The sequence below is a fragment of the Platichthys flesus genome, chromosome 10, assembly GCF_949316205.1.
Source record: "Platichthys flesus chromosome 10, fPlaFle2.1, whole genome shotgun sequence".
In the NCBI taxonomy this organism is placed as follows: domain Eukaryota; kingdom Metazoa; phylum Chordata; class Actinopteri; order Pleuronectiformes; family Pleuronectidae; genus Platichthys; species Platichthys flesus.
Window position 1 is genome coordinate 16,552,089 of NC_084954.1, and position 20,302 is coordinate 16,572,390.

At 40.6% G+C, this 20,302-nt stretch overlaps 2 protein-coding genes across 2 annotated transcripts; one reads left to right on the forward strand and one right to left on the reverse strand.

Annotated features, from left to right (window-relative positions):
* Nucleotides 1-750: 750 nt before the first annotated feature.
* On the reverse strand, nucleotides 751-7,554 carry tacc3 (transforming, acidic coiled-coil containing protein 3). Its single transcript, XM_062398092.1, has 17 exons — nucleotides 7,448-7,554; nucleotides 5,523-5,688; nucleotides 5,016-5,146; nucleotides 4,875-4,921; nucleotides 3,680-4,787; nucleotides 3,516-3,558; nucleotides 3,294-3,423; nucleotides 3,064-3,122; nucleotides 2,843-2,979; nucleotides 2,672-2,756; nucleotides 2,432-2,560; nucleotides 1,838-1,905; nucleotides 1,711-1,754; nucleotides 1,461-1,621; nucleotides 1,238-1,344; nucleotides 1,036-1,156; nucleotides 751-948 (listed from the first exon to the last, which is right to left on the reverse strand). Exons 2-17 carry the CDS (start codon nucleotides 5,685-5,687, stop codon nucleotides 883-885), a joined length of 2,601 nt encoding a protein of 866 aa, XP_062254076.1. The 5' UTR covers nucleotide 5,688; nucleotides 7,448-7,554; the 3' UTR covers nucleotides 751-882.
* A 2,164-nt stretch (nucleotides 7,555-9,718) lies between these two features.
* kif15 (kinesin family member 15) lies at nucleotides 9,719-20,201 on the forward strand. Its single transcript, XM_062397711.1, has 35 exons — nucleotides 9,719-9,862; nucleotides 9,997-10,027; nucleotides 10,566-10,752; nucleotides 10,899-10,975; nucleotides 11,086-11,123; nucleotides 11,229-11,326; nucleotides 11,419-11,598; nucleotides 11,684-11,893; nucleotides 11,995-12,120; nucleotides 12,549-12,671; nucleotides 12,772-12,919; nucleotides 13,033-13,124; nucleotides 13,232-13,441; nucleotides 13,653-13,830; nucleotides 13,910-14,051; nucleotides 14,565-14,706; nucleotides 14,807-14,974; nucleotides 15,067-15,195; nucleotides 15,326-15,431; nucleotides 15,570-15,735; nucleotides 15,819-15,969; nucleotides 16,065-16,150; nucleotides 16,247-16,325; nucleotides 16,428-16,514; nucleotides 16,612-16,716; nucleotides 16,828-16,950; nucleotides 17,106-17,252; nucleotides 17,366-17,461; nucleotides 17,593-17,757; nucleotides 18,037-18,137; nucleotides 18,241-18,307; nucleotides 18,397-18,434; nucleotides 18,560-18,692; nucleotides 19,217-19,348; nucleotides 19,438-20,201. Exons 1-35 carry the CDS (start codon nucleotides 9,835-9,837, stop codon nucleotides 19,507-19,509), a joined length of 4,161 nt encoding a protein of 1,386 aa, XP_062253695.1. The 5' UTR covers nucleotides 9,719-9,834; the 3' UTR covers nucleotides 19,510-20,201.
* The last annotated feature ends 101 nt before the right edge of the window (nucleotides 20,202-20,302 follow it).

A 20,302-nucleotide genomic window follows, 5' to 3' on the forward strand; every position in this document is an offset into this window, starting at 1 on the left:
CCATATGACCAGCATCTCCCCCCCCCCCCCCAGTTTAAGTGAATCCAGGCCCCCTCTGGTCCGCACCACCACCTCATTCAACTCCAATCTAGGTAGGATTTCCTTTCACCATTTAGAAGTGTATTGTCCTGCTGTGGGAGTGATGGGACAGGAGCCTGTGATTGCTCAGGAAAGAAGGGGAGCATTGTGTCAGGTGAGCTCTTGTTTTGTCGCTAGCATTGCTAGATGGAGATGAGCTCCGGCTCCGAACGGGGAGGCGAGTGTATCGTGTGTTTGAACGTGAAATCCTACACAGAAGCAAACCTTGTTTTTTAGGGCTTCAGCCACGTTTACCTCCACATTCACTTGTTACGATTTAAACCCAAAATCTAGATCAGTGGCTCCCAAACAGGGGTCAGGACCCCCGGGGGGGGGGGGGGGCTTTGAAATGCAGAGGGAGGGTTTTAAGATTTCATGAAATTAAATAGAATTCTCCAATTTCAATAAATAATAAATAAGTTGAATTTAAAATAAAAACCATTCAAATCATCAACCTACTGATTTCTTCTGTTACAATGTGACCCCTGAGGTGATAACGACAATCAGTTTCAGCAGGTAATTGTTGATGGCTCGAATCAATATCCTTCAGAACAATTGGAGTTGTGGTTATTTTAGGGTTTATGAGCTGAAAAGTTTGAGATCTGCGCTCCATGAACAAATTCTAGATCCAACACTGCCCCCTAGTGTTTACAAACACTAATCATTCAGGAATTAAACTCATCATCTTTATTCGTTTCTTTTACAGTATTTCTAAGAACATTTACAAGGACAGACAAACAATAAAAGTCAAAATGACAAACAAGGAAAAACAGAAGAACTTAAAACAGTATTTACAAAACGAGCTCAACCCTTCTGAACTTTGGTGATAAGTTCATCACAAAGTTTGGTCAGCTCTTCAGCCTCCTTCTCCTGGGAAAAAAACAACAACAAAACAATGGAACATTAGAAAAATGTTGAGATTATAATTTTATAAGATTTATAGACTTGTTCATTCACCTTCTGGTCGAGGCTCTTCTCCAACGAATGAACCTTCAGCTGCTCCCGCCGCAGCTGAGCTTGTAGAGCCGACACCTCAGACTTGAACTTTGAGCGCACCTCATTGATTTCACCATTTGCACTGAGGATGAACAAAAACAGTCAGCCACTGCAAGCCTTATATATTTTTCCACCATTAAGACAAAGGGGGCTGGTTTCTTACAGGCCAATCTTCTCCTCAGCGTGAGCTTTTAGCATCTGGTAGCGCTGCTCCTCCTTTTTGATCCTCACCAGGTAGTCCTGCGCACAGGCTTTCAGAGTCTCTTCATTCTGGGGGAATGGCAAAGAAAACTAATTACAATCCAAACTACCGCAGGTTTAGTGAAATCCTAAACTACATTAAGTGTTTGTGGTTTATCACAGCGAAGGAGTTGTTGCTTTCTGACCTTTTTGTAGCCCTCGATCACGTCCTTGTACTTCTCCAGTCTCTTGAAAAGCTCAGAGAAAGATCTCTCCATCGCGTTCAGGTCGCTGGACGTCTGCTCCTTCTCCAGCAGAGCCTCGTTCAGCTTCGCCTGGGCCACCTCTCTCTCCTTCTCTTGATCGGCTGAACAACATCAGAGAAGAGGTTTTCAAATAAGCCATTATGGTCTGACTTCTTTAGAGTTAAACATGTTAGAATATATGTCAACTTACCCATAATTTTTGCGACCATAAGCTCAAATTCTGCGATTATTTTCCTGCGCAGAGGGAAAAAAAAGTCAGATATACTGAAACTTCTCTATTTGATTAAAAGTGACAAATTCAAAGAAGCACAACTAACCTCATTTCTTGACCATCATCAACTACTTTTTTATGTTTTTCATTCCATTGCTGCTCCTTCTCTTTTGACTGTTGGTGAAAATACAAATAATTTAATTAGAAATGTTTTTTTTTTTTTTTCTCAATAGTATCGTCAAACAGGTACATTTGCAGTTCACAGGGTAAAACTATTTTTTTTACTTGCTATTTCGGAGTTTGATGTGAACCTTCAGTGATAAAACATGGCAGCATTTGATACTTGTACTGTTGTTGTTACTAAAGTTTAACAAATTGAACTAGTCTCCTTTAATGATGGGAGAAACTGATACAGTTTCACCTATCGTTCTGCTTTAGAAACACTCGTGTTGAACCTTACAACCATATCAGGAGCACAGTTATTGCTTCATTGCACCTGCTGTGGCTGAATCAAATAACTCTAAACTGCTCCAGGGTATGTTTGAATTAAACATTGACAAGAACTTGGCCTAGTGTGGTTGACTCTGTATCAATATGTGAAATTCTCATTCACCAAAACAAAATCACCTTGATTGGAAAAGCTCCTGTGTTTGAAACGACTGCCGTTATGTCAGATCACAAAACACTGGCTAGGACGTACCTCCGCCTGGACTTTGGCGATAGCTGCATCCATGTCTTTCTGACTGTACTTCAGCACGTCAATAATGGACTCGTCAGGGTTTGCCTGCTGTGGGTAGGATGGGACGAGGCTCTCGAAGACTGGCGTCGCCTACATGACAGTTACAGTGTAAACAAGGTGAGCAGATGACGAAAAGAAACACAGAGTGTAGAAAACAGAGCCACAGAATCAGTGATTGTTTGCGGTTCAGCAGCGACTTACTGGTGCTCTAGGATCAAACAGTTTGAAATCACAGTCCCGCGGCGCTTTTGACGCCTCTTCTTCTGCCATCTGTTGAGTTTCAAGTCTGAATAAGAAGAAAAAGAAATTCAGCTCTAACATCCAGTGACAGCAGCAGCAATCAGAGGACGTAAAAAGAAAAGAACGTGGTACCGTGAAGCAAAGGCCGCGGGACGGGGCCCGTGGGTCTGAGTGGCTTCAGCGGCGGCTGTGGGCTTCTTCGGACTCTCTCTCAGGAGCGGGTCGAATTTAAGATACAAGGATTGTTTCCTCAGTGCAGATTCCTTGAACTGGCCACGGAGATTTTAATATTTAATATCTTATGGAGTTGACAGTGAAATAGTTTATTTAACAAACACGATGCAAGTTCTTACACGGCTGGACCCAAACTGTTCAAGGTAGTCCATTTGTCCATCCAAATCATTGGCCATGACTAAAGACAAAGATAAAGACAAAGGGAGACAAACAATGAAGATCTTTTGAAGAAATGGAATGGACTCACATCAAACTGAGGAGTGAGTGTGTTGAACTTGTTATAGAAACTATTGAAGATCCCGGTTAAGGGAACAAAAATAATTCAGCATAATGGCCGACGTTAACTTACACATTGCTCCAGGAACAAAGTTTTCGTTGAATTCAAACATCGGAGGCTCTGACTTCTGCTCAGCTTGAAATGGTTCGGACGCTTCAGGGAGACTCTGCGCGGTTTCCTTGTGGAGTTTGGGGGCAGATGTCTGTCAATCCACAAAAACAAAATATTTGTGGTGAATCAAATAGTTAAATGGAAAGATGTTATTTAGTATTATATCAACATCACTTCTCTTACCGGTTCAGGGCTGGGTTCAGCAGCTGGGACACTCTCTACAACACTGCACAGGGAAAACACACGTACAGTGAATAAAAGCACTGTTGTCAAGGGAAGCATCCACTGCAAGTAGACACTTGGCTCATGCTATTAAGAAAGAAAAAAAAAAAAAAACCTTAACATACCAGGCTGGTGATACAGCTTCCTCCTCCGCAGGCTTCTCCGTCTGCTCTGGAATGGCAGTTTCCGTAAGCACAGGGCTGCACACTGGAGTGGTATTCATGCCCGTGCTGGTGCCAAACGGGTTGAAGTTTGGGTCGTCAAATTTTTCAAAGTCAAAGGAGTAAGAGCTTTTGGGAACTGGTACTTCGGCCACGTCGCCGGCATCCGGCTTGACTGAAGTTTCCTGTCGTGTTTTGACATCAGACACTGGCTTTTCTGCTTTAGATTTTGCACCGGGTGGCCTTTTGCCAAACTTCTTGGGTGGTGGTTTCTTTCTGACCTCGCTTCCATCGTCGAAATTGAACTCGAGTTTGATTGGGCCTCCCTGAACTGGGGCCGCATCTGGCTGAGATTCAGTAGACGGAGGCGTGGCTGCGTTAGTACATATTGGGACAACTGCAGCGATGGGTTTCACATCAGGCTGAGGAGGCAACTTCGGAGCGACCTCATGAACATCAACAATATCTGCAGGTTTGTTTTCCTTCACCTGTGGCTCCTCGATAGGGTGATCATTGTCTGGCAGCTTTCTCCCGAGGACAGGGGAGTTCTGCATCTTAGCGCCACCAGTTTGGAAAGGATTAATTTCATCAAGGTTATCAAAATCAAAGCAATATGAACCTTTGGATGGCAGAGGGGCGTCCTCCACAAAGAGGTCTTGTTTTTTATCTTGCAAAGCACTTGGAGACGTCTCAGCAGGTTGTTCTTCGGGCGCTGCAGAACACAAATCTTGTTCCTCAACTGCTGGGACGTTCGCCACTGTGACCACACTGCTCTCTGTGGAGCTGAAGTTGGCAGAGATGTCAACCAGGGAATTTTCCACAGACGGAGCAAAGGGAAGTGTCTCATCTAAGACCGTTTCCTTCTTGGTGGGCTCCTCCAAGACATCCTCTGGCTGTGTGTGTTGAGACACATTTTGATCCGGGGGAGAGTTTTCTCCATCGGGCTTTGCTGGAGAGAGAACCATCTTAGTAGTTCCCTCAAACGGATTCATGGCTTCCAGGTTGTCAAAATCCAGCTGATAACCACCCTTGCTCTGTATTGGCATTTCGTCATCAGGATAAGACAACACTTCTGAGGAGAAGTCGAGGGGATTTGCATTAATTCCACAGCGTTCAGAAACATTCAAGTGAAATATCTTTGCCATTTGGGATAAATTACCTGGTTCGGGCTCATCTGGCTTCTCAGGGACCTCTTGTGGTGAAGGACTGGAAAAGCAAAAAAGGATTTTTTTTTTAAATTGACTTAAACAGAACCTTTATTTCTCTGGATGCTTGTTTCAGTAAAAGAAATGTAACTTACTTTATTTTATCTATATCTAAAGTCTCCATTGCCTTTGTGCACTCGTCCACACTGGTCATCTTCGCAGACTTGCTCGGAGATTGGACAATTTTCTTGGTCATAGGGTCTCTTCTTGGGGTCTGAAAACAAACCTAGAGACAAGTAGCCCGGGGAGATTAGCAAATGTTTCATGGATACAAAATATCTACAGCAATAATAAACTGACGAAAAAAGTATTAATTTAAATGCCCAGTTACGATAGTGGATTTATTTCTCAATAGATATTTTAACAGATTTATTTTGGCTGGCTATGATTTTATATCGGGCAAGAAAAAAGACTTGGTAAAACCTCAAATGGTCAGAGAATTAAACATTTCAAGCGTCTTGTGTTGAACAGTGAAACAGAAAAAAATGAAATATCACTTGGCTTATTGTTTGGGAGTAATTGTTATTTTCCGCCTAGTCTCATTATGGTGACTGAAAAAAACACAAAACATCTAAAATGATTACAAGCAGTCGGCTCTGTACCTTCATCCCCTTCGGCACAGTCTTGCTGGGCAGGTTCTCTGACTGACGCAGGATGGACGGCCTCCCGGTCGGCTGATCCAGGTCAAATATGTCGGTAATTGAGCTGTTGTGTTTTCCTCCAGGGCAGAACCCTCGATTCTCATCATTCACCTCAACAGAACTCATCCTGTAAAAGCAGAGAGACCGACTATCAGTTTGAGGGCTGGGATGAACAGGCTACACTTTGAAGGGGAGGAGGCGCCATCATGAAAGCTGCACCCAGTAGATAAGAAATATTTGGTGGTGGCCGTTTCTGATGTGCAAGAACCATCTTCACAGAAAAGAAGACGGGACGTTATGTCATAGAATCTAAACAAATGAGATTCCACCTACTTACTTCTATTGGTAAAGCTTGGTTGCCACGTGGCTACATTTTGTATTAATATAACACATTGTCCTTGGAAACAAATGGGGAAAAGTAAGGACATTTAAAAAATATGTAAAACATAACCGGGATCTTAAGGTTAAGGTTGTTCTGGTGGTCAACATTGTGTAGATAGATATATGGGCAGCAGTGCAGATGTTGGCGGATAAGGGAACACAACAGGGGGGTGTCGAGTAGAGCAAACCCCAAATGTGCTTCAAAGAGTGGTGCCGTTACACAGTTTTCCCACCAGAGGGCACTAACAATTCCCCCCCTTGAAAGCAATCAGTCCATTTCTGTCAGTGTCATTGTGTTGTGTTGTTGAGCTCAGAAATAAAAGCCTCAATTGTCTAAAGCAACGGTCAAAATGAAGGGTAGTTGATTTGGCAACCAGAGATGTCAGAATTTAAATGACGTTTACATTTTTCTCAGCCGACCTTTTGACTTTCAATGGCAGCAGAAGCATGCCTGAAAATATTGACATTAGAAAACACAGTTCAATGTAAGGATCCCAGTAAACGACACCAACAGGCTAAACAATGGTTTGCGAGCACGGTTAGTGTGAATAATGATATTAATAATCATTTTGCATATGACATCTTAATTTACTGTTCAAACCCAGTAAGTTAAATATTGAATGTGAGACCTTTAGCTTAGATTTCAAATTGAATATACATTAGACCCAAGTTAGGATTATGTTTTTAACTATAAGCCAATCCAGAAATTCAACTAAACTGGAATCTGAATAATGTGGAGTAAACATCCCATAAGACTTAAACTTGGATGCCTTAAAAGTCAAGTCAGAACATATGAGCGGATATTAAGAGACTAAAGAACAATGTATGCATGTGTATAAAGGTGAACAGATGTCAATATACAGTGGGTACGAAAAGTATTCAGACCCCTTTCAATTCTTCACTCTTTGTTCCATGACAGCATGATTCTGTTTGTGTGTCTAGTATGTTCACGTCATCAACAACACAAACATGTGATAACGTCTTGACTGATCTGAGGCCATGATACTAGCAGACAAACTTCTGCTAACGTTGCTGGAGGCTCAGATCACGAGGATGAATCCTCGAACTATCCTCTGACTCGCCCACACTGTTAATGACCGACATCTTTGTCTTTGTGACGTCTCCTGACAATCGTTGCTAATAACATAAGTTACACTTCAGCTCAGGGTGTTGGTTGTGGCGCTCAGTAATGAGAAACACACAAACACCCGGCTCACTTCGGTCATAACTGCTCATTCACATTAGCCACGAGTCACTGCGCAGATTGATGAACTGTAGGAAACATACCACACACAAGCTAATGCAATTTTAACACAACGAGCGTTAATTAACAAGCACAAAGGCTACATTTGCTAAGCTAACACCTATCTAGGAACTAACGTTGCCATCGAGTTGACTTGCGGAGGAACACTAACCCGCTGGATGACGTTAGACTAACACACAGCAAAGTAAAACAAACTAAACTATCACCCGCCCTATATTCTCACACATTGTTCCGCACCTACCTGGAAAAGCAGAATAAAGGACGGTCTCTGTCAGACCATGTAGCTTCAGTCTGGGTAAAGAGGAGCGACCCTTTGAAAAATCCTCTCGAGTGTCCCTTTCTCGATGAGACAACCGTTTGGAATTTTAAAGTCTGGAAACAAACCAATGAAATCACGGGAAGCGTTCAAAGCGAACACACTTCCTGGTTGAGCAGCCAATCGGGCTACAGAGCGGATGTGATCTAATGCACGGCTGCGCACCAAGGACCAACTCCCCGAAGATGTGTGCAAAAGCAAGATAGTTATCACAACAGCTCAAAACTCTGTAAACAGCAACCAAGCGCACCACGTGCATCAGTTTATTAAAATATATATAATTGGCATAATGTGTGTGATTATAACAGGTTTAAATGACACCAAAGATGCGAGCTACTCAACAATCCACGTTTAGGGTCTTTTTTTTCACGGTAATCAGACATTTTCACCCGTTTTAAGCTGCATACGCGCAAACGATTGGTTTTATTTTATGTTTTTATATTGCTTTCATCACAACTCTCCAGCCAACTAAACGTAACAGGACAAGAGTGTGATATTGCTGTTGAATACATAGAAAAACTAGAGGACTGCTGTGAAGAACTGTGTGTCTTAAAAAACGTGGCTTCCGGGCACTGCGTGGGAAGTGGGTTACTCACAGCCTTTGTCACGGTAATCAGAAGGCCCGGATCTAGACCGCAGGAGACATTTCGAGATTTGGGGTGGGCTCCGTTTTTCCAAGTTTAAACGAATATGTCACAAAAGGAAAATCAACCAAGCCGTGGTATTACCATAATAACAGTAATTATATATAATATTAATAATAACTTAGCGTTATTGTCATAATAATAATAATAATTTGTTATTAATTGATAATAATATATATAATCAAATCTAAACATAAGTAAAAGGCGTATAAAATCATAAGTAACAATTTGAGGTAAAGAGCGTGCAGAGAGTATACGATAGTAGAGTTAATAAATAATGTTGATGTTGGCGCGTTGTCATGGCGATAGTTTGGTTATCTTATAGCCCAGGTATAATATTGAGAAACCAATGAAAGCTCATCAGAAACACCTTGACAGATGAGACGTTACATTTTTAGCATGTTATTGTTTCTTTATATCCTAAACCTCCCACATGGTGTCGCCGTTTGTATCATCTTTATCCAGCTGCTCTGATACAAGATGTTCAGAGGTGGGATGAGGGACAGATGCCACTGAGCTGGAAAGAAGCGATGGTCATTCCAGTAAGAAAGCATTGAATGGAAATGAGAAGTTAATTGTCTTAGTTACAGAGGTACAGATGGTGGTTGCATACCAAAGTGGATCCTGAGAGGTCCAAGAGAGACAGGGGGGGGGGGGGTCTGGGATGTACAGTGTGTTTTGGAAAGAGGGGTTTCAGATCCAACAGCACATAATGTGAATTAAAGGGAAAATTGTTGTTTGGACCTTTAAGATGGAAGATGTATATATTTTGTTATAGAAACTTCGAATTATCTCTTAGAAAACTTTTGTATTTTATTTCCTAATTTGTAAATACTATATCAAGAAATAAGTAAATCAATTCTAGTCTTGATTCACAAGGTTTTGATTTGATTCAGTATCAATTCAGTTAAAGATATTTCATGTACAATACCAATTTTGCATGGATGTGAAAGAAGTTCTCACAGAGCTAAGGCTCTAAACTGAACATAGAAACATCTCACTTGGTGTATTACTAAAAATATTAATGTGGCGGCCGGTAAACAACTTTAAAGGTCTTAACCTTTACTCAGTGGTGATAGACTCACTAGAGTCTCACTAGAGTCTACTCACTAGAGTCTATTGGGGCCCCAAGCAACAATTGCCAGGCAGCACCTTAAACATCGTTATAAATAAAAAATAGTAATGTTGTAAATAATTTTACACCAAGGAAGGGTAGGAAGTGTAAAATATTTATGGAATTTCACATTTTCGTCAATGGCAATAACTTGAGACATTGCTGTGGAGAAGAGCTCGTCAGCCCTCGGCGGCCTGTCATGGCCTGGGGCCCCATGCAGTTGCCTGCCTCTGCCTGTAATACACTTTTCTGATACGTCCCTTCCAGAAAAACTAAATAAAAACACTGCTTTACATCCTACATGCCCAATGGAGCCATAATTTTTCCAGATTAAAGATGTTATATATATTTATGCAAGCAGACCCCACGTGGACGCTACCTCCTCCGTAACGATAGGTGGCAGTATATGCCCTTCACTTTGGTCATGAAAACCTAAGAAGAATTCCAGTAGCAAACCGGCCCGCCAATTCTGAAGGATGTAAACAGAGCTGTTCCCCTTCTCTCCGACGTGATGTGAAGAAAGTTCCTTTTACTACATAACGGTGAATATTTCCATGTCAGCGATGAACACCAGTCGAGCAGGTGAGCGCCACAAATCCGTACTTGTTCTGCTTGTGAACTTCCGCTCCTGTTGTTTTATCGAGCATCGTCACTGCTAACGTCAGCTAGTACATACGCAGCAAAGCACTTTCTTATCTTTATCGTTCTGTTGACAGGATCGGTCGATTCATCCCAGCTTGTTGCCAGGTAACGAGTCTTCATCACTCTCTGTTTCATCCTGATGGTCATGTTCATAAAATGGTCCGTGTTATCTCAGGTCACGGTGAATATTGTACAATAACAATAAGCGACAGATAGATCTGTATACTCCGTAGAATGATAGATAGAGAGATCTGTTTCCTCCATATATAGATAGATCTTTACATTCCATAGAAGGATAGATAGATGGATAGAGAGAACTGTTTACTCTATATAAAGATAGATAGATATATAGATCTGTATACTCCATAGCTAGAACGATAGATATAGATCTGTTTACTCCATAGCTAGAAAGATAGATATGAATCGGTATGCTCCATGGATAGATAGATAGATAGATACGTTATTGATCCAGAAGGAAATTAAAGAATGAACACTTGGACACAGACGCAACCGATTAACAATTTCATGTCCACTGAATTTAATGGGCAGCTGTAGGGACAAACAACCGTTTGTTTTGATTCTCACCATCACCGGCTCAGTTTTTACATGGCATGGGTGTTGATGTTATTCTCTGGTCTTACAGTGGTGACAGCGATTCCATCAAAGTTTTTGTGCGAGTGCGACCTCTGACCCGGGGCACTGGACTGACCACAGATGGAGATCAGAGTCTGTGTCTCACCGTCACCTCACCCAACACCATCCGTCTGCTCTCCAAGCCAGAGCCGAGAACCTTCACCTATGACCATGTGGCTGATATGGACATATCTCAGGTTGGGAGCACGGGTTTCATCTTAGACATATGGGTTAAACTAGCTTGTGTGATTTGATAGTAACCTGATTTCTCTGTGTCTGATATAGCCTGTTAAAGTTAATCCTGGTGTGTGTATGTGTGAACTGATATGTGATTCCTCAACAGGACTCTGTATTCTCCACTGTGGCTAAGAATATTGTGGAGTCTTGCATGAATGGATACAATGGCACTATATTTGCTTAGTAAGTGTTTTTTGTTTATATTTTACAGTATCAAATGAAAAAGAAAATAATGGCAGGAGCTCTGTGACATCCATTAAATTTCTTCTCATATTCCTGTCTTGTTTCTGCAGTGGACAAACCGGCTCAGGGAAAACATTTACCATGCTTGGTGAGAATTATTCACATTGTGTAATTGCTCATTACATATTCTTTAACTTTTTTGCATAAAAATAATTGATGGGACCCTCTTTTTAAAAAAAATCTGTTGTTCCAGGACCATCTGAGTTGGATAACTTCACAGATGAACACCGGGGGGTTATCCCTCGAAGCTTTGAGTACCTGTTTTTTCTCATAAACAGAGAAGTGGAACAGGTGAGTGGTAACATTTTATTGTAGCAATTTTGGTGTAAACCAGTTGTTTATTTTCTAACTCTTTTGGTGATTTGTTTTCTATCTCCCACAAGTCTGCCAAGTCTAAGAGTTTCCTCTGCAAATGTTCATTTATTGAGATATACAATGAACAAATTTACGACCTCCTGGACACAGCGTCAGCCAGTCTTTTCATGAGGGAGAATATCAAGAAGGGTGTGTTTGTTGAGGGAGCGGTGGAGAAGTTTGTCAACTCAGCCGCTGAAGCCTACCAGGTAGGCAACTTCACCATCTTACTCTGTCACCATTTGCTGAACAAAGTGTGTGGAGCTGCACTAAACTTTGTGTTTATAACCACAGGTTCTGTCTATGGGCTGGCGTAATCGACGGGTGGCCTCCACCTCTATGAACCGCGAGTCTTCCAGATCTCATGCTGTGTTTACCATGACTTTGGAGTCCAAAGAGTCCATCAATGAGGTGGTGAACATCCGAATGTCTCAGCTGAACCTGGTGGATCTGGCAGGATCCGAGAGGCAGAAAGATACACACACAGAAGGCTCCAGACTCAAGGTGATGCTTCCCACCTGAATGCTCTCATACTAATGTTTTACATGTATCACTTTTGTTGTTGCTTGCTAACAGCTGGTAGCTGCTGCATTCTTTTCTTTCAGGAGGCCAGCAGTATCAATCGTTCCCTCATGTGTCTTGGTCAGGTGATCATGGCCCTGGTGGATGTGTCCAATGGGAAGAACCGCCACATCTGCTACAGGGACTCTAAACTCACCTTCTTGCTAAGGGTGAGTGTCTTTACATGCATAATAAATGTCGTTTTTTTTATGGTGAGATTGTTATGTTGCTGAGAATGGTGCTTTGGAAACTTAAAGTCTAATCCATGCAGTTAAAGCAGGTTAGTTGGTTTGGTGTGTATCTGAAACATTATCCTTGGAAACATGTTTTTTATGTTGCCTTAATGTCTGCTGACATCCCCTTTCAATAATTGTTTTGGATATAGCTTGTATATTACACAATGTAATTATGAAGTCATTGAACAAACCGTAGTGGTGATGTGGTTTGAATTGAAACCAGAAGCTATACATTTTTGTCACTTGACATTCTGATATTGAATTTTCAATTTCTTTTTGTCTTGGTCGAACATAACCCTTCATAGTGTTTATTTCAAAAATCTTGTGCACTGTGACAATTTTTTCTATTCCTTTTATTTTAGGACTCTCTTGGAGGAAATGCAAAGACTTACATCATAGCCAATGTCCACCCTGGTTCAAAGTGTTTTGGAGAAACCCTGTCGACCTTGCAGTTCGCTCAGAGGGCAAAGCTGATCAAGAACAAGGTCTCATACTGTTTTAATACAAAGTAGACAACACCAATAATTTCAAAGCTAGATCACTTCATTATCTCATCTTCATGACAAATTATCTTTGATTTGCCAGGCGATCATCAATGAAGATACACAGGGAAATGTGAGGCAGTTACAGGCTGAGGTGAAGAAGCTCAAGGAGCAGCTTGCACAGGCACTCAATTCTCCGGGAGGGGACTATGGGAGAGATATCGCACCAGGAGGACCTGAACTGCCCATGGGTATAAATAATTCCATTTTACACCAATAAAAAAATTATAATAATGTGGATTATCGTTTAAATAATATTTTCCTTTTCTTTTTAACAAATGTTAAATGGCTTTTTTCTCACCAGGCTCTTCCCTTGACATTCAACATGACTTTTCATTTAAAACAAAGTTTATGGCAGCTGTTCGTCTTTGGACGAAGCGAGAAGAGGAAAAGAGGGTATGGGAACTATTCAATTGCTTTGTCATTTATTTCTCGCTCTTAAATTGTTGTGAGGACAAAATGTTGTTGCAATGGAACTTACAGTAATGTTTGACTCCACTCAGACTCTGCTCCAGAAGGTGGCTCAGCTCGAGGCGGCCTGGACACAAAAAGACAAGTTCATACATTCTAGCCGAATGATTGTCAGGTTTCGAGAAGACCACATCTCTCGTCTCGAGAAAAAAATGAAGGCAGGACAAAACCTCCTGTGTGACAAGGACTCTCAGGCTCTGATTGACCAGCTGAAAGAAGAGATTAAGATCTTGAGAGATCAGGTAACAATATAATTCCCTCTGAACACACTCTGATTAACTGCCGAGGACCTCAGCTCTTTAGTTGAATACGTTTCTTTGAATAGCTCCGATATGCAGCAGAATAGGACTACATTTGTATTAGTTAAATGAGCTCACCAATTGTTAAGTCCAGGATCTAATGTTGCATCTGTTCATCACTTTTTTTGTCATGTACACATTGCTGCTGTTTAAGGTTGAACATCACCCAAAGATGACTCGATATGCAGCCGAGAACTACAGCCTGAGAGAGGAGAACCGGCACCTGCGTTCTCTTGAATCAGTGGTGAAAGCCGAGGAAGTTGTAGTCCAAGTTTCTGCTGAATTGGAAGAGGCCTTCCAGACAGCCATGGAGTCAGAAAGAGCCACAGAGAGTATGATAAATATCATGAGAAAACTGAGAAAAATCTTCTTTATCTAGATACATGTCAATAATCTCATATTTCTCCACAGCTCCAGCAGCCTCCTCAACCCCTGTGGCTGCAGACAGTGTTTCCACATCTACAATTGAGAAGCTAAAGGCTCAAATGCTACAGAAACAGTCCGACCTCACATCTGCACTTCAGGCATTTGAGGAGTACAGAGAAATCACCAAGTAAGGAGGACATTTAATGATTAAAAACCACACTCGATCTAATTTCACATGGAACATAACCAAAGAAGCTTAGCAGGTGTTGAGAGACAAGCTTTCCAAAACTTAAAAATACAAGACACCTTTGAAAACTCCCAGTGTTCTCTACAAGCACAGCGTACTTCACATGGACACATATTTTAGTCAGTAACTGAAACAAGGCCAACTGTTAAACCGACTTCCTTTCTGGCTTTTTAATTTGTCAAAACAATGTCCTACCCTGTTTCTTATATTTAATGGTGTCACACATTCCTCCAGAATCCACTCTTTGTGTATGTTAAAATATTATTGCTCAGCTCTGATTCCTAGCTTCAGAAAGAAGACGTTTATACAACTATAATATATTTTTGATTCAAAGGTGGATTTGTTTTCGTTATTTAATTAAAAGGAGCCATTTTTCCTCCAATGCTTTTACAGCCGCATAAAGTACATTTTGCAGACATTAATGTGGCTTTTGGATGGTGCTCTGTGTTCTAGGAAACAGTTGTCTCAGCTGGAGTCTGAAAAAAGATACCTGGAAAAGTCCAACAGGCATTTGGAAAATATTTTGGAAGCCACGAACGCTTACAAGAAACGGGAGGTCTCTGAGCTGAACAGAATTCACGTTGAAACTTTAAAGGTGAGGAGATTTTTGCAGTTGGCTGTGAGACAGATAACATAACCTCATCTGAAACCTGACAAAAAAAATATTTTATCATCAAAAATATCTGTTATTCTAGATTCTCACCACGCCCACAAAAGCGTACAACTTGCGGTCCTGTTTCCTGCCTCTGTGCAGCCCGGACCACCTGAACGGGACAGACAACAAGGGAGAGGACATTAGGGATGAGCTGCCTCCGTCAGACATGGCTGAGATGGCCTTGACTGAGGAACTGCGCCATGTGCAAGTAAATCAGCTCAGAACTATACCTCAAATCTGTGTAATACCATTGATATATTCAGCTCCCCACACTGTCACACTAATCTACTGTCTCATCAGGAGCAAACCAGCTCTTTCCAGTCTCAGCTGAATGAGGAGGAACTAAAGAACAGCAAGCTGTTGCAGCAAATTGCAAAATTTGAAGAGCAGATCACTTTGATATCACAAGAGTCACGCCAGAAGAATGAGGTAGATCATCTCCTCAAATTCTTTATCGACATTTGCATGTTTATATTTGATGTGTAGTAGTCTGCAAAAACCTGCCCCTTTTCCATACAAACCATTTTGATTCCCTAATTTTTCCTTTCACATTATGCAGCGACTTTCTGCAGAGACAGCGAAAAGGAACAGAGATCTACTCAGCCTGCAAGAAACTGTCAATAAGCTCAAGCAAAGCCTTCAGTCTGAACAGCAAGCCTCAGACGGTGAGGTTCTGGTTTTTGACACGTTCTAATGACATGTTCACGTGCCTTGATTTTTCTGTAATCGAACTTGGACATTTCTTTAATTTGTGGAAGGTTGAAAAGTACCAATGTGACTACTTTCGTTTCCTCTCCTTTCAGTCCTGAGGAGTGAGATCCGTGATCTACGCCTGGTGCTGCAGTCGTCCGATAAGGAGCTGGCTGCTGTGAGGGACAAGTTAAGAGACCGCCAGAGCAAGGAGCAAAGAGAGATGAGCCAGCTCTCCAACAGTCTGATCAGCACACAGCTCCAAATGGACAAAGTCCAGTAAGCACAAGTTTAATGCACATAGTGTGTTGCGATTATTCTTGATCAAATGTGTCTTAGGTGTCCACAACTTTTCCTTCCAGGCTGGAGTGGGAGCAGCTTCTTGAGCAGCATCGGACTCTGCAGGATTCATTTGACCAGGTTCAAGCTGAGTCTAAGTTTGAGGCTGATCAGTCAAGACAGCAGCTGCAGGACCGGCAGCAGGAGATTGACAAAGTGAAAGCACAGCTCATGGTCAGTTAATTCAAAGACTCAACAATGGACTATGGCTGTCATGTCCTAACTGTCTATACTTTTTATTCTAACATTTATTTTGTCTTTTATTCTAGAAATTGAATAACTCTCTGCAAAACGAGCAAGAGCACTCAAGCACCCTGATCTCGCAGATGAGAGAAAACAAAGAAAGTACATCAAAGTGAGATTTGCACAGACTATCTTTTTAAGAATTGTTTACTATAGTTTTGAAAATAGTTCTGACATTAACATGACTGACTTTGGTGTTTGCCTTCAGAGAACTCAATGAAACTGTGGAGCAGAACACGCAGCTCAGAAAACAAGTCTCGGACCTAACGGCACAAAACCAACAACAGGTCAGTTTAAAGAACAGTGTACATGTGTGAAAAATGGTTATTTGCTAGAACAATGATTCGAAGCTCAGCATCTAAATCTGTTCATCTAATTTTTGTTTGAAGGAAACAAAACTTGTCGATCTTGAGCTCAATCTAACCTCTGCCAGTGAAATCGTAAAGGGCTTGGAGCAAGAGATTGAACAAAATAAAGTAAGTCTGACCCAATGATTCTCTCAAATTTTGTATTCCTCCAAATATAATGCTAGTATATCTGCTACTCCTCAATGTCTCTTGTTCTGTTTCATAGGTTGTTGTTCTAGATCTGATTAATCAGACCAGAGACCTCCGTGTTGAGCTGATCCAGAAGGAGCAGACCATTACCCACTTGTCTGAAGATGTCACAGACATCACAGTAATTTACTCTCCTACATATTTGTCTTTAATAACTTAATGACATACCGCATATACACATAATGTTTAAATCTGTGAGGGAATGTATTTAATGATGTTTTCCCCCTTCCAGGCCAAGTTCAATACCTCCTGCCTTGAAAGGGATGACATGAGGGAACAAAACTCTAAGATGCAAACAGAAATGTGTGACCTGAAAGAAAGCTTAGACAGAAGCGTGGCATCCAACAAGATTGAGGTATGTTCAGTCACATTAAACACCTCTGTTCACACATGTGGGTTTTCAGAGATTTACAAAAGTGTATTGACATTACGACTCTTTAGTTTTGGGCACAGCAAAACCTTAGTTTGAATAATAAAGCTACAATGTGTGTGATTTATGTCTGTCCTCAGGTGGAGGTGTTGCAGGAGGAGCTGACTTATGCCACTGAGGAGGTTGAGAGACTCACTAAGGTCTTAGATGATCAGAATAGCCTCCTCCAAGCGTCTCGAGAGCAAACAGCCCAGAAGGATGTCATGATACAGAATCTACAGCAGAAGGTGAGCCTCTTTGTCTCACTACAGAAAAAAATACCCCAAATAATCTAGGTAAATCCTTAGGATGATTATTTTCATCAAAATGACTAATAAGAGATATTCTCCTTTTGAACCAGGTGGAACAACAGCAAGATGCTGTTGAGAAAACGATCAGAAATGGAAGTTTGAAACCCCTTGTTGAGACGGCAGTCACACCTAAATCATTACCTCGGGTAAAACCTATTTATTGTTTAGTTATTGTTGATATATGCCTTTACATCTGACTTTGCATCTGTCTTGATTCATTATTTTTAGTTTTCAGCACCAAGTGTTTATGTCCTGTTATTTTTCTCTGCCTCTAAAGATGCCTCACACTCCAGGCAGCTTCAACAGGGATCTGAACCAGGTGCTTGAGAGTCAGGAGAGGGAGCTGGAGAATCGACGCTCCTCCATGATGACCATGGAGATTCTTTTAGCAGAGCTGAATGCTGAAAGAGCTGCCAAGAATGATGAGATCGCAAGGCTGAAGGTAATGTATATTTTTATGTGAAGATTAAATGAACTTGCAGCCATTCAAATTTAGATGGAAATGTTTAAAGCAGACTCTAGTGTATTTGTTTTGTGTATTAGCCAAGAAATTCTAGTTTTTCCATACGATAGACTGTTATTATACCATAAAGTTTTCAATTTAAATCACTACATTAAATTACTATGGGTGAATCTTTTAATGCATCCTATACATTTTAATGTGCTTAATGTCTGTGAATGACATCAATACTAATCCATAATCTGTATTAACTGTCGTTAGACGCAGCTCACTGAGAAAGAGGTGGTCCGGATGGAGATCCAGGCCTTGCTTGACAAGTTTTATACCAAGCAGAGTCAGATGACACAGAATGGAAATGATCCGTTGAGTTTATTCCTCCTCTTTTTCAAACTACACCTAAAATGCATCAGATCACCAGTTTTTGCTGTCACAAGAAAAAATTAATGTATTTTCTGTGATTTGTAGTGAGGACCTTAATGATGCCATCAAACACTCTATGAATAAGGAGCTGCAGGAGGAGCGAGCAGAGAAGGTTTGCATCAGTCAGTCTGCTCATTTTATATTATTTTCTCCTGAGTGAACACTTAATTGAATGTGTCCCTCTGTCTTATTGATTAACAGAACGACTTAACAAGGACGCTGACTAGTACTCAAAGAAAGTAAGTTCTTATGCTGAGAGGTTGAGTTTAGTAGGTTAATAAATGTTTGGTTATTGTATATTTATCTTATCCTTCATTCATTCTTAATGATCGATAACTATCTTCTCTGTTCGTGTTTGGAACAGACTGCAGGCGCAGGAGTCCATGTTGGCTCAGTCTCAAATCTGCGTTCAGGAGCTGACCTCTGAGCTGAGGAACCGTTGTTTAGAGCTGAGAGAGCTGAGCCAGCGGATACAGGACGATGAGAAACTTTTCCAGGTGAGACTTTTTTTTCCACTTGTGGTCAGGTGATGGTACAACATATTAATCCTGATTGAAATATCTCTAAAATAGCTTGAGAAACATTTAGTCAACCCGAAGAAACTTCAAATCGCTCAGTTGGGGACGGTCAACGACTATTTCACATCATAACAATATGGGGGGAAATTGTCATCGCTGCCTATTTAAGGACAATGACTTGGTTACTTATAGATTACATTTATTCAGGCTGAAAAAGACGAGTGCAAACACAAGGTCATCTGGCCCATGTTTCATATTTCAGTTAAGACTTGACAACATATGTCCCACAGAGAGGAAACTCTATATTTATAAAATATTTATATTGATTTGGATAACATCAAAGTAACACCAGGAGAATTGATTTATTTCACACTTTTAATTTGAGCAGTGTGACATTCACAATAAAAATGATTGGGCTTGTTTACACTAAGGTTCCCTAACAACAGCCAAACAAACAGACAACGTAATCTGCCTTTACTGATCATATGTTTGTTTTTTTACAGGAGAATGAGGTTCTCCGTAAGCAGAACGTGAAGCTGTCGGAGGAGAATGGAAAACTTGTTGGACATAAGAACCATAAACAGAGGATTGAATATCTGGTGAAGCTAAAATTGGACAACACGAAACTTCAAGGGGTAACTAACTTTTCTCTCGTTGAAGGATGTTTTCTCTGTGGTCATTTTGTAACCGTTCATCACAACAATCGATTATTTTTGTTTTAAAGGAAAACGAAAAGCTCCGAACAGAGATTAGCTTGATGCGAGAAAGTGGATGTCCACCGCTGGAGATCCTGTAAATCCCTCATCTGAGTGTTTGAACAGAGGTGAAAGTGTCAGAATTTAAATTTGTTGTCTTTTTAAAATTGTATTTTCCCTTTTTTTACTCTTCTTAATTTGAATGGTTTTACGTACAAAGACATTGTGGTTTAGGATTGTATTTCTTCTCTTCATTCAGGAAATGTGTTCAGGTTATTGCATCCCTAAACAAATTTGACTGGAGGCCCATTCGACCTTTCGATTTTTTGTTTTTTTAATTTACTGTATGTTCACAATCATTTCGGGGTCTTATTGAAATGCTTAGGATGAACTACATGTTGTCCACAGACTACATTCAAACAAAAACACTGCAGGATAACATCTTAATGTGAAAACTGGACATTAAACATGTTCAGAATATTTTTGGTGCTTATTTCCGATTTGCTGTTATGAGTTGTTACCACTGTTTAATGTTTCTCATATACGTTTCCATTATACTGAGCCGTATAGCTAATGTATTTTTAGCTCAATGAACTTTGAACATACTGTAATTCAAATATTTGTTTCTATCTAGAAGCTTTAATTTGTCCAATCGTAACCTTATTTTTCTTTGAAAATCCTGAAAAGTTAAATAAAAATGTTGAAATAAGTGTTTCAGTAAAAGCTGCAACCTAAGGTAATTTTTAAATTTATTTATCTGCTGATTAATATGTGAGTTAATGGATTTAAATGTGTTTCATCTATAAAATTATGTTTCAAAGAAATTGAGATGTCTTAATTTGTCTGACCAGAAGTCTAAGATATTTAGGCCGAAATAATAAAACACCAAAGGAT

Bases quoted from the DNA above. Each gene is read 5' to 3' on its own strand.
- tacc3 (XM_062398092.1), bottom strand. From the start codon at position 5,687: ATGAGTTCTGTTGAGGTGAATGATGAGAATCGAGGGTTCTGCCCTGGA. The intron at 2,980-3,063 runs GTAAGAACTTGC...CTCCGTGGCCAG, and splicing joins AACAGTTTGGGTCCAGCCGT to TTCAAGGAATCTGCACTGAG. The intron at 1,755-1,837 runs GTTAGTTGTGCT...CCCTCTGCGCAG, and splicing joins GATGATGGTCAAGAAATGAG to GAAAATAATCGCAGAATTTG.
- kif15 (XM_062397711.1), top strand. From the start codon at position 9,835: ATGTCAGCGATGAACACCAGTCGAGCAG. The intron at 10,976-11,085 runs GTAAGTGTTTTT...TTGTTTCTGCAG, and splicing joins AATGGCACTATATTTGCTTA to TGGACAAACCGGCTCAGGGA. The intron at 12,121-12,548 runs GTGAGTGTCTTT...CTTTTATTTTAG, and splicing joins AACTCACCTTCTTGCTAAGG to GACTCTCTTGGAGGAAATGC.